This window comes from Branchiostoma floridae, chromosome 11, assembly GCF_000003815.2.
Source record: "Branchiostoma floridae strain S238N-H82 chromosome 11, Bfl_VNyyK, whole genome shotgun sequence".
In the NCBI taxonomy this organism is placed as follows: domain Eukaryota; kingdom Metazoa; phylum Chordata; class Leptocardii; order Amphioxiformes; family Branchiostomatidae; genus Branchiostoma; species Branchiostoma floridae.
Window position 1 is genome coordinate 23,348,949 of NC_049989.1, and position 13,607 is coordinate 23,362,555.

General features: G+C 41.5%; 1 protein-coding gene across 1 annotated transcript in view; it reads left to right on the top strand.

The window, feature by feature from the left end:
- LOC118425430 (tolloid-like protein 2) overlaps positions 1-13,607 on the top strand; it is a 37,263-nt gene that overhangs the window by 23,393 nt on the left and 263 nt on the right. The window contains exons 4-15 of the mRNA XM_035834240.1: positions 658-776; positions 1,279-1,501; positions 1,661-1,779; positions 2,449-2,674; positions 3,322-3,440; positions 4,382-4,462; positions 5,568-5,728; positions 7,707-7,850; positions 9,039-9,177; positions 10,145-10,270; positions 12,292-12,419; positions 12,778-12,869. Coding sequence (XP_035690133.1) covers positions 658-776; positions 1,279-1,501; positions 1,661-1,779; positions 2,449-2,674; positions 3,322-3,440; positions 4,382-4,462; positions 5,568-5,728; positions 7,707-7,850; positions 9,039-9,177; positions 10,145-10,270; positions 12,292-12,419; positions 12,778-12,869 — 1,677 coding nt within the window. The remainder of the gene's footprint in view (positions 1-657; positions 777-1,278; positions 1,502-1,660; positions 1,780-2,448; positions 2,675-3,321; positions 3,441-4,381; positions 4,463-5,567; positions 5,729-7,706; positions 7,851-9,038; positions 9,178-10,144; positions 10,271-12,291; positions 12,420-12,777; positions 12,870-13,607) is intronic.

The following is a 13,607-nucleotide window of genomic DNA, read 5'->3' on the forward strand; positions in this document are numbered from 1 at the left end:
TCAGTATCAAGTTCAGCACTAGGAGGCCCAAAATCAAACCTGACCACCAGGACACCACAAACAACTCACGTACCAAATAGCAACACAATGGTACCTTGCGTTCCAGAGATACAGCGCACGCCCCGTGCCCGCACAAAAGGTAACCTAAAATGTCAAGTTCAAGCACCAAGGGCGCCAAAATCAAAATTGAGCATTATTCAGCCACCGCCGACACATGTGCCAAATATCATCGCGCCAGCACCAGCCGTTCAGAAGATATAACTCCGGAAACACCCCTCCCGGACACAAAATTCGACCTGCCGGGTCAAGTTCAAACGCGACAAGGCCCAAAGTCAATCCTAGGCAACAGGCAACAACCCCCCACCCATGCACCAAAAATCGTCGCAATCGCGCGTATCGTTCCGGACACACAGCGCCAAAAGTGCCCAAAAAACACCAAAAATGCCACCTGCAATGTCAAGTTCAAACGCCAGGAGGCCCAAAATCAAACCCGAGTGTTAGGCTACCACCCCCAACCCACGTACCAAAAATCGTCGTGCTCGCACCATCCGTTCACGAGATACAGCGCCCTACATCCCCGGCTACCGAAAAGTTTCCACCAGCATCAAAACCATACCTGCATACATGCAGGTAATAATGATTTATTTTGATATCCAGCATTTCAGGTGACACCATACCAGGCCCCATCACCGGTACAACTAATCAGATGTTCCTGACCTTTACACCTCGCGGGTCTTCTACGGCTCAGGGGTTCCGGTTCTCCTACACAGCCACAGGTATTAAAGATGTATCAATACAAGGATTGTGCTTGATTTGCAACCTCCAGCAATAGTTAAGTTAACGTGTTTTTGTAGCATTTATTTGAGACTTTGTTGAGAAAATCTATTAGTGGTGTGCCCAAAACGGACACTCTCGGCGCTGTGTATAATGACGAAGACTTGTACATTGATCATTACAAGGCAAGATCGTGTACTGTTCGTGGGTGTTGGGCACATTTAAAATGGAAATGTCCCGTTTCAAGTGACGCCGCAGACGTGTAACATTGACCAGACGACGTTAAACTTTGAGAATCATGTACATGTAACCACAGGTGATATAATGAGGGCGAGGCATGCGATGCAAAGAAAGTTGAATCCGATTATAACTCAAATGACTTTTGATAACTAACACCTTGTGGCAATCCCGGTTATAGTGATGAAAGATATAGAATGCGGATTTTGATCGATCCGGTCTTTATGCTATATTGAAGTCTGTTGATGCCATTTATCTCCTTCTCAGACACTCCGGCATGTGGAGGTTTGCTGTCGGCTCCCCTTGGAGGTACTGTGACATCACCGAACTACCCCGATAACTACCCCAACTATGCGACTTGTCACTGGACGATCACCGTGCCAGAAGGACGCCTAGTTCTTCTCACGTTTGACAGCTTCCAAACTGAAAGTTTTACGGACTATGTTCACATTTACAATGGAGGCAGTGACAGTGCTCTACTACTGCAGAGGTAATATTGGCCTGAATGTCCCAAAAGTTTTCTTTTATTACATAATTTTGGATGGTGCAGAGAGTGAGCTCTCGTGTAAATTGCTAGCTACAGAATTCAGATCTTCAATATTTTCTGGTAACATTAACAAAGACAATAATGATTTATTTTGATATCCAGGTTTACAGGTAACACCATACCAGGCCCCATCACCGGTACAACTAATCAGATGTTCCTGAGGTTTACATCTGACGGGTCTTTTACGTATCCGGGGTTCCGGTTCTCCTACACAGCCACAGGTATTAAAGATGTCTCAATACAAGGATTGTGCTTGATTATGTAACCTCCACCAATAGTTAAGTTAACGTGTTTTTGTAGCATTTATTTGAGACTTTGTTGAGAAAATCCATTAGTGGTGTGCCCAAAACGGACACTCTCGGCGCCGTGTATAATGACGAAGACTTGTACATTGATCATTAGGAAGCAAGATCGTGTACTATTCGTGGGTGTTGGGCACATTTAAATGAAAATTTCACGGGGTCTACTGTAAATGCAGAAATGTTCGCGGTGGATTAATGTTCGCGGTTTTCGCGGCGGCCATTTCACCGCGAATTTAAAACCACCGCGAACATTTTTCCAGGGCATTAAGATACTACAGTGCATAGTGCTACCGCGAAATTAAATCCCCGCAAACTTAAATGCATTTACAGTATCCCGTTTCAAGTGACGCCGCAGACGTGTAACATTGACGACGTTAACCTTTGAGAATCATGTAACCACCAAGATATAATGAGGGCGAGGCATGCGATGCAAAGAAAGGAATCCGATTAAAACTCAAATGACTTTTGATAACTAATACCTTGTGGCAATACCGGTAATAAGTGATGAAAGATATAGAGCACGGATTTTGACCGATCTGGTCTTTATGCTATATTGAAGACTGTTGATGCCATTTATCCTCTTCTCAGACACTCCGGCATGTGGAGGTTTGCTGTCGGCTCCCCCTGGAGGTACTGTGACATCACCGAACTACCCCGATAACTACCCCAACTATGCGACTTGTCACTGGACGATCACCGTGCCAGAAGGACGCCTAGTTCTTCTCACGTTTGACGCTAGCGTCCAGATTGAGAGCCGAAATGATTTCTTACGCATATTCGATGGAGACATTGACAGTCATCTACGATCGTGGAGGTAATGGCCCGAACGGCCAACAGTTTTCTATAACAGTAGGGAAATTTGGATGATACAGAGAGTGAGTTCTGTGTAAACAAGTCTTCGGAGACCTCATATCTCCATGAAATAGTCTGATTAAGTAAATGATTTCCACATTTACATAATCTATGCTTGGTTATGTAGACATTTAGATAACTTACACTGGTCACAATGTTGCTGTGCAATTATTTACCATTTAGAAGAATTATAGCACTTTATATATCAATTATGCAAATTAGGGACATATTTGCGTAATTGATATCTGTCAATGTCCCACCAGCCACAAACTACATAATATGACAGGTATTTGAGTCTTACAATCATATGGAAAAAACTACAAATATAGATTACCCTCATTAATTATGCAAATTAAGTGCCAGTTTGCATAATTTGCACTTGATTATGTGCATCTCTATCTAAGCTACCTACATACCAAATATCATCTAAATTTGTCGTTCCCTTGTCCAGTTATCCTCACACAGACACACACACAGAGTCACAGACACACGCACACACCCAAAACTATATCTCCGTTTTCATGGAGATAATTACTGGCTTCAGAATAAATATCTTTCATTGTCTTGGTAACATAAAACAAAGGCAATAATAATCATTTTGATTTCCAGCTTCTCTGGTGAATTCATACCAGACCCCATCATCAGCACATCTAATCAGATGCTCCTGCTTTTTACATCTGACGATTCTGAAGCGTATTCGGGGTTCCAGGCCTCCTACACAGCGGCAGGTAAGATCTGGATTACAAGGAAGGTCCTTGACAGATCACCCAGAACATTCTAAACGCGGCACAAAAAGTTTCACATATCAACTTCGGTTGATCATATTTCTGATGTTTCTGCATCGATTTCAACGTATTGTATATCAAGTGAAAGCTTGTGTGGTTTCCTTTCCTATGGTATCAAACACATTATGTAAACTGTTCAAATTGTTTGCTTTAGTAACAGTTACTGGTCCAGGCTTTCATTGATAAGTCTGAACAGTTTATTCAACTTGTCACAAGTCCAATACAAACGGATGAAGATGAGCTGAATGGAGTGTTTAACTTTTAATTAGTAGGGAAATTTCAGCACGTTATTTTTGTGACCCCCTGTATGCAAGCAGGCCTGGTGCTCGTTCCATGAATTCACAAATAATAGAATAATCTACTCAGATGCACCAAAAAGAAAGTTGGATGTTCTGTATACCATAGGTTATGTGTAAAATGGATTGATTGAATCATTGTCACCGGCCTGCGGCCATAACAACCGGACGATACAGGGTTGAGCAGAAGTAGGGAAATTTGGGCACTTTTTTTTGGTGTCCCACTGATGTACGCAGGCCTCGTGCTCGTGTCATAAGTTTACAATCATAATGTGTTTCATACCATAAGAAAGGGAAACACACAAGCTTTCAATTGATATATCAAACAACGAATTTAATTATTAGAATTTTTTTGCGAGCACGGATGTCATCCATATAATCACACAAAAGTTACAAAAAGAAACTTTCGCGGTTTTTGTGGAGGCCGCTTCGCAACGAACTTAAAACCACCGCGAACATTTTCCATGGCAGTAAGAGACTTAAAACCACCACGAAAAGTTCTTTTTCCCGCTAACGCAAAATTAAATCCCTACGAACTTAAATGCATTTACAGTATGTTCCAGTCTAATCAATCTTTTGTCCGTACAGTTGATAGATGTGCTGATGGATCCCACAACTGCGGCCCTCAAGAAACCTGTTACAACACTGCCGACAGTTTCACTTGCACCGGTAAAACAATATTATTCTTTTAATTTTTTGATATTGCAGGTCATGTTTTTTCTTCTTCACATTTTCCAATATCCAGTGCACCCTGACACTTCGTTATTTGACAGTTTTCAATACCCAGTGCAACATGTCAGTTTCCAGTCTTATATAATAACAGACCATATTGAGCACATGTATGTCACAGTCAAACTGCTTGTATTCGTTTATTACTCACGTCAGGTCCTGGCGTACCAGCCTGCAATCTGTGATTTTAGCTCCGTTAGCACTGGCCAGCGTTATGCCAATAACCCCAGGCTGTTGTTAGAGGGAAACTATCATCCAAACATGTCACTATCTATGGTCCAAAATCAACGTGGTCACTTCTAAGAAGAGTCATCATGAAATCATCCCAGTCGCTCAATGAATATAGATCTGAAAAATAAATTGATATATTTTATTCTCAAAAAGATAAATGGATTTATCTTTGTGACAAAATTTCAAGCCCTTTTATAAGAAATGGGTCAATTTACCCGTATACAAATGTTTGACCCGCCTTCACAAATCAAATTTACATTGTATTTGTGTAAATAGACATCGGGTGATTAGCAAGTACTTATTGAATGCACGAATGAAGACAATTGTTGCATATTCTTGCCACACTGGGTAGGTAAAGGTCATGACAAAATATAAAAGATAGAAAATAAACTAACATCAAATGAATTCAAGTTATCAAATTTTTGCTATAGTAGAAATATAACGTTATGCTTTTTTGATGGAAAGTTTGTCTAGTTGCATTTAATTTAGGAATAACATTTTTCTACAAGTGTTACAGTATGAAAGAAAGAAATATGGTTCCCACATTGTGCGACGCACCAGGCAAGCCTGTACAGTTATTTCTACCATTGCTATGCCGTCTGCATTCTATTGCAAAAATTCATCCTCCATTTTATTCAAATTACAATATTCACATAATGGTTGTTCCTGACGGTTACGGGTATGTCTTCCAGTTTTGATAATATAGTTTGTTTTCTGAGCTGCTGTGACTTAGCTAAAGTGAACATTCTCCATTACAGCTGGCATTTTCAGGACATCCGAAAACAAGTTGAACACAATTTTCCTTTTCTCACAGTTTGTCAGGATCCGCTGGGGATGCAGTCTGGTGCCATACCTGATGGCAGCATCACTGCATCTTCGTCTTTCTCCGGCCAGAAATACCAGCCCTCTACGGCCCGGCTTGACGGAGCATACGGCTGGGGAACCTCAAATTCAGCAGTTGAAGAGTGGTTACAGGTAGGTACACATTTTGATAGACTGAAAATATTTTAATCTAGTAACTGTTTTTCTTATTTGAAAAATAATCAATTCCTGTTTGGCAGCATCGCTGAATCTTCATGGTTTCACATGTTCAATTAACTAATGGTGGACAATAATTTTATATATTTTGATGCTGGCATGTATGTCCTGGTATGCAAGGTGAAACGGAAACTTTGGAACCCGTCACGCCCCATGGAAAAGTGCGCACTCAGCCATTGGGGAGTGGTTGCAGGTAGTTATAATGTTTGATGGATCGAAAAATCTTGTTCTGCTTGTTTGTAGATGCAACTCAACCCAACTAAATGCAAGGTGATGTTCACATGCTTCTTGCAAAAACACCTGCAACTCCCAGACTGTTTTTTGGCGCATCTGAACTTGAAGTTGTGCACATGGCCAAGGTCCTGGGTGTAATATTACAAGCAAACTTGAAGTGGACTGCACATGTAGTTTGATTGTGGGCAAAGCTAACTGCTGTGTATGCATGATTAGGAAGAAACACGGTCTGAGCTCTAGCGACTTAGTACTTGTGTACATAGGGTTTGTCCGGCCCACCCTGGAATACGCCTGCCAGGTTTGGCACCCTGGGCTTACAGTAGAACAGTCATGTATGACAGAGCGTGTCCAGGTCAGAGCTTGTAAGATCATTCTTGGTCGTTCCTACAGTTCCTACAATTCAGCGCTACAGATGTGTGATCTAGAACCTCTGCATGTAAGACATAAAGTTTACTGCCTGAAGTTTTCCAGATCCCTTGTTCATTCTGAGGTTTTCAACTGGCTACCACCACGGCGCTCTGAGGCACATGGTAGGGACCTCAGAAATGCTGACAACTTCAGTCAGTTTAAGTGCCAAACGCCACGTCTTAGGAATACTACGCTGCCATATTGTGTCAACCTTTTAGATTCATATTAAACTTTAAATGTCCCATTTTAATCTTCCTCGATAGTTCTAGTTCTAGTTATAGTTATATTGAAATGAGATCGATTTTATTACTGATATATATATTAAGTTAAGTGGGAATTGTGATTATTATAATTAGATTAATGCACTTAGGCAGGGCTGCGTGGCGCAATGGCAGTGTGTTCGAGAGGTTCGGATCCGGCTGCCCTTGGGAAAGGCACTTTACACGGCTTTCCTCACTTTACTCAGGTGAAAATGAGTACCTAGCTTCGGCTAGGGCCGTCCCTCGGATAGGACCTTAAATGGAGGTCCCGTATCTGGGGAGAGGCACACCCAAGGCACGTTAAAGAACCCGTAAGGGGCGGTATTACCCTACGCGAGGGGCCAGTCCTGGCCTATGCATTACATACACATACTAAGGCAGGGCATTCCATTATACTCTCTCTTGTAATTTGTTCGAGGCAATTTAGTCTTCGAACTACCATCTTGTACATGACTTTGTGTGTGTTTAGATAAATAAACCATTTCTACATATACATGTCAATCAAGGCTACAACAGGACATATTTTCCATTTTGATGCTTTCATGTTGGCCATCTCTGGAGGGGAACAATCTTAATTTTCTTTCAAAATCAGCTGGTGTTATTCTACTTACTGTGACCTTAATTCAACATCAGGAAAAGCATATCCATCCGTCGCAACCCTCAAGTTGGTGCCATATTCGTTATCGATGAAAAGCTAATACATCGCGTGATATATATCTCAAAATAGAAATACAGCAGTCGCAGGAAACTGTAGTAGCAACTTTGTTTTTTTATCTAAGTCAATTTTGTCGTCCCAGTATCTCAATGTTACCCACTCGGGGCACTGCAGAATGATGAATTCGTTTGGAATTGATGTCTCACTGTACTGCTTTGCCTAATTTCATCTACTTTGTATAAAGTGACTCAGATTGCATCAGCCAGACCCATATGCATCTTCTAACATTACAATTATTATGCCAAAAGATGAATACAACAAGATGAATAACAAAAGTCGAAACAATTGTGTCTTTCAGGTTGATTTAGGAGAGATAAAGAAAGTCACCGGCACCATTACGCAGGGAGTCGTCGGTGGAGTTTGGGTGAAATCATACAAACTCCAGCACAGCACGGATGGGGCCAGCTGGACAACATACGCCAACAGTGAAGGCACAGAGAAGGTAACAGACTATATCAAAAATAGGACAATGATCATTACATTTTTGATGCAGTCTTAAATGCAGATAATAATATCTGTTGGTGTGCTGCACATATAGGTCAGATCTGTAAATAGTTAAATCAGGTTCAAATGACACTGAATAAGGAGACCCTTTCTTTTTACAAATTTACACTGTCACTCAGATAAAATTGTTTCCACCGAAGTTTTGGTGACCATCTGTTATATTCCTCTGCCACTGTCTGAAGTAAGGATGACGTTACACCTAACTTCGGATGCATTCGGTGGCGTGCGGAAATGCCAGAATTTACATGCAGTTTTATCTTCCCAAATTTTGCCATGTCACCAGTACCCTGAGGCTTATAGATCTACTGGCAAGGCAAAAATATCCTACAGAAGACAAATGGGAGTTTCCCGTAGAAGGTACTTTTGCCCCGTTCAGGCTTCGAAATGGGGCAAAACTTAACCTTCCACAGTGACTGCAAACTCTCTTTCCCAGCATAAGAGAAGCTTAGCCAGTGTTGAACATCGCAAACCAGCCAAATAAAATCAGTCCCGTTTGGAGCCTGCAACAGAGGCTAGAACAAAGTCATATCTACTCTCCGGCCGAAGAAGAAAGAAACGGTACAAAATACAAATTAAAGGTCGATAAAAATGCCTAAACAAACTTCTGAATCAGAAAACAGTCGGTTCCTCACCTCTCCTTGGAGATAAGTCATATCTGAGGCAAAAATTGTTGTATGTCGCATATCACCAAATCGGGTCTGGGGGTGTGCATCCCAGGGAAAATTGTCAAATCTAGACTCTTGCTCTGAGATCCCTGTGCCGCCGCCACTGCCCTTCAACATACCACATATACACTGCATCTATCCCGTGTCAACAATCTTCTCACAAAGCTGTCCTCCACTGAGTAGGTCTGTCACACACATATATTATTGTTATGTTAACTATGATGTTAAGCTTTATCCTATACCTCTATTTTGTACTTTATGTAATAGTTGTTGCCATACTTTGTACCATGTACAATTGTCGTGCAATAAAGTTCTTCTCTATTCTATTCATATGGGCGGTAGGTTTGGCTTGATCACTACTGTTTCACTTTCATGGGATGTTAACCATACGGAGGCTGTGGTGTTATTAATGGTAAAAAGAGTGGAAATTCCCTAATCTGAATATTCCCTTTTACTTTCAGGTTTTCATAGGCAACACGGACTATTACACACCTGTAACAAACTTACTGGACAACGCCGTTGAAGCCCGTTATGTTCGCTTTCTGCCTCAGACCTGGCAACATTACATGTCCATGCGGGCAGAAATCTTAGGATGCAACAGTAAGTTTCATTTGTTACATCAGTTGTAGTCTAGTTTAACAGCTGCAATGTTTAAATCATTGTTGATAATTTGAAACAATTATACCAGACGTTTTGAGTTACGGGCTGATTAAAAAAATGACTCTTGATTATATGGATGCTCAGGGAGCCCCAAAATTGATGCAAACATGGAAACGAAAAGTTGTCTATTGTATGAAATCTACATTGTAATTGGTTAAGAAGGTGGGGACAACGATGTTCCTAGACAAACAGGGACTTTCACCCTACTTTTCCAAACTTTAAAAAAAGTACCACCAAGGAATTATGTCAATTTCTTTTCACATTAACTATGCAAAGTCGGACCTTATTTCCAAGATTGCTGTCTGTTCAGCTGCCATTAATCAAACCAGTTACATGACTTGTATTAATGTCTTATAATGGAAAACACCTGAAAGGTAGAATTTAGTCAATTTAATATACATTTGTCAAAGTCCCAATTTGAAAAATTTGAATCACACTTTGCCTCATCCTAAGCTACATTCATGCCGAATACCTTGGAGATCCATTGTTCGTCTGTTATACCCCTTGAAAATGTTTTACAAAAACGCAAAGCCAAGCCAAGCATGATCCCACTTCACGCCTTTTTATTCATACCTCTGCGTGTGTTTGTTTATAATTGTTCAAGGGTGGTGTTGATATAACGCTAGTTCACCTTTATCCGTGGGATAACCTATATCCGTTCTTTTTCAAAACAGCGCATTAAACAATATCCAGTTGACGGACGATGGTTTCAAATTGTAATATTATCACAATATAGTAGTTTAAACTCACATTTCGTCGGCATGATAGCCATAAATACCCTGCTCTTGTAAAGAACGAATATAGGTTACACCGCGGATAAAGGTGAACTAGCGTTAACTTGATTGTGTTGCTGCTATGTGAAACGTCTCCAAGTTATCATGGTCTAATCTAAATTATTGGTATTTAGTCCGTGTAGATGAATGTGCAGATGGAAACAACAACTGCAGCCCCCAAGCCACCTGCTCGGACACACCCGAAAGCTTCACATGCACTTGTAATCCTGGGTACATTGGCAACGGTGTCACCTGTACGGGTAAGGGCATATTCTATTTGTTGTTGTCTGTTTGTTGTCAGGCGCTATGGCCCATAAGGACAGACAATTGACAGTACATTGAAAAAAAAAAAACAATAATCTACCACTTAATGGTGGGACCGTGTAGCGCAGTAGCAGTTTCTTCGGCCCGTGACCCAGAGGTTGCGGGTTCGAATCCGCCTGCTGTGTTACCGATCTCAGTGTGCCCTTGGGAAAGGCACTTTACACGAATTTCCTCACTTCACTCAGGTTAAAATGAGTACCTAGCTTCGGCTCGGGCCGTCCTACGGATAGGACATTAAATGGAAGTCCTGTGTTAGAGGAGAGCAACACCCCAAGCACGTTAAAGAACCCGCCACATGTGCGAACATCCACCCGAGCGGATCAAACCATTCCGGCCAAAATAGGGGTAGGGAATCTCCCGAGCAGCCCCCGTAATCCCTGCTTCGCCTATTAAGTCAGTTAGTCCTCACTCATAGTGAGCAATTGGGCTGGTCTCAATCATGATGTTTCTGACCTAGGGCGAAGAGTTGCTGTTACAGTTCCAATCATATAACCCGTAACCTTGAGTGGCCTTCAGGCCTTGTTACGTGGTGACCATTGAGTAAAAAAAAAAATCAAAATACAGGGTTCACACTGTATCTCGTGTACGTGGTCTGTGTACGACGTGACAGTATACGTAGTTATTCCAGAACATGCTTGTGGAGGCAACATCAGAGTTTAATTTATAGCACTCTAACAATATCGTTCTCAGACGCCAGGAGGCGAGTCGCAAATGAATGCGTCAGCTTACTGGCGTCGAACGTGTCCACACGCATCAGTGCAAAGAGCCAGCTGTTGCTACTGGATCTTGGCTGTGACGTAATGATTTTAAGGGCGCCATGAAATGCAACTCTTACTATCTGCAGCGTGGCAGCGCTGTGGTTAGACCACACCTGTACACAGTACAGGGGACAACAATGTGACATGAATAAAACATAAAAAATAAAATATTTAATTGTGATCATGACAACAACAGACTTGGGGTGTGGTGGAACTTGCACGAACCACCAGGAATTAGGTTCATCTGTAGTGCCAGCTAATAATGATCAGCTGTGTGCTGAATACTGAATTTGTCAGTTACATCTATTAATTCTTAACCTAATATAGATATAAACTGAACAAAAAACATGTTCTAATCTTATGACCTTCTGTGCTAAAGATAACTAAAGCTGTTCTTTGTTATATAACTTAATCAAAGGAGTCATTATGATTACATTCTTGTATCTGCTTGCAAAAACTATGTAGTAGGTAATCAACGTGCTTACGCACAGTCAGGGTTATACCCTTTCTTTGGCTGGGAGTGTGTCAGGTCTCCCTTCAGGGTGAATGATTAAAATCAACATATTGTATGATTGATACGAGATGGCGGTTTGCTAGGCATCCATTGGGGTGATTTGTGAATCATCAACTCCAGACAAAAAGATTTGGGCCATTGCACACCGGGCATGCCCCAGTACTCTTTTCAAAAGGTGTGGTGGGTTCTTTAACGTCCATGCTCTTCTCAACAGGCAAGGACCTCCATTTAACGTCCTATCCGAGAGACGTCCCTTATCAAAGCTAGGTACTAATGTGAGGAAACTTGTGCCTTTCCAAAGGGCGAACGCTACCAAAGTTCAAACTGCACCTGACTAATTGTTGCCTTGTCTGTGAACAGTGTAGCATGGAATATTTTGGGTGGAGCTTCATGATATATGTGTTAGTGGGTGCTATAAACAAGTTAGAGAAGATAAGTTATGGTCCCCTAGTAACTATCCAAAGTACTGCAACAGTACCTCTTGTCTTCATATTACAATTATCGTGTTCTGGACATTCAATGGTCATAACTTTTCTCTTGGACTCGTAATGAAGGGGCCCCTTCCTGACCACATGTCGTACCCTTAAAACGTCTCCAATAAGAGATCCAGGCCCCTGACTAGCGAACGAGCTGCTTGTGGTGGGATTACGTCAGACTGAATTCGGGTTGTTTGAATTTTTCACAGCTTGCTCCGCTCTCTACCCTGGACTCAACCCTTCCCACAACTTCGGCGTGTATCAGAACCAGTGCTTCTGGTCCGGCTCCTTCCGTACTCCACGGCTGAACTACATGGCGGCCAAACAAGCCTGCCAGGCAAGCTACTGCATTCATTCAGTTGTTATCTAATCTGTATATTTGATAATTTACTTATTTCTTTTGTTTTTTCAATAAATTGTTACCTCATTTATCAGTTCTCATTATCATTTTTGTTCTATTCCAGTTGATTCAGCTATTAGCTGTTCCTTAAATGCTATTTATTTCTTATATCATGCAGCTACTGTATAATACTATCATGAGTACTTTGATATTTTGATAAGACCAAAATCAGCCAGGGGAAGACATATAGATCAGATAGCTAATGTGTTATTAAACCCCAGTAGTTTCCATCTTCTTATACTTCGCGATTTCATCCAGTACAAAATAAGAATACCACTGTACGCACACAATACAGGATGAGGGCGGCACTCTGGCCATGATTAAGGACGAAGCAACCCAAACCTTCCTGCGTGCCCATCTGAGGAGCACCAGCGGCCATAGACAGAGGTAAGTACGTTAAGGAACACACAAACTAGCATAAAGATGCACGCTGATGGCAACTGGTATAATCATCTGTTTTCCACCTAACTCATCTTCAGTTTGGTGAAGTGAAAATTTGTGCAAATAAATGCACAGCTCCACTTAACATCGACTATCACCAGGTGTCATTATACCACCACCTAAAAAAACGTTAGTATAGAGGTCTTCCCAAGATTGTCTTGAACACCAAATGTTAAATATCATTAATGTAATACACTTCAGATATATAGGTGTTGAAAACAATCTTGAGAAGGCCTCCATAACAACGTTTTTTGAGGTGGCGGTATAATGACACCTGATGTAATAATGAGAATGTATGTTACTACTGAGCTGCACAATCACACATTTAAAGGCAGACAAAAACACCCACATGAAACAATACACACAAGCAAACACACTCACTCATAAACAGTCATACATAAGTAACAGGCATAGGCACAGGTACACACACACACACACACACACACACACACACATAACACACACACACACACACACTAACACACACACAAGCAAACACACTCACTCATGAACAGTCATACATAGGCACAGGCACACACATACACACACACACACACACACACACACACATTAACACACACACACAAACACACACACAAGCAAACACACTCACTCATAAACAGTCATACATAGGCACAGGCACACACATACACACACACAGTAACACACACACACAAACACACA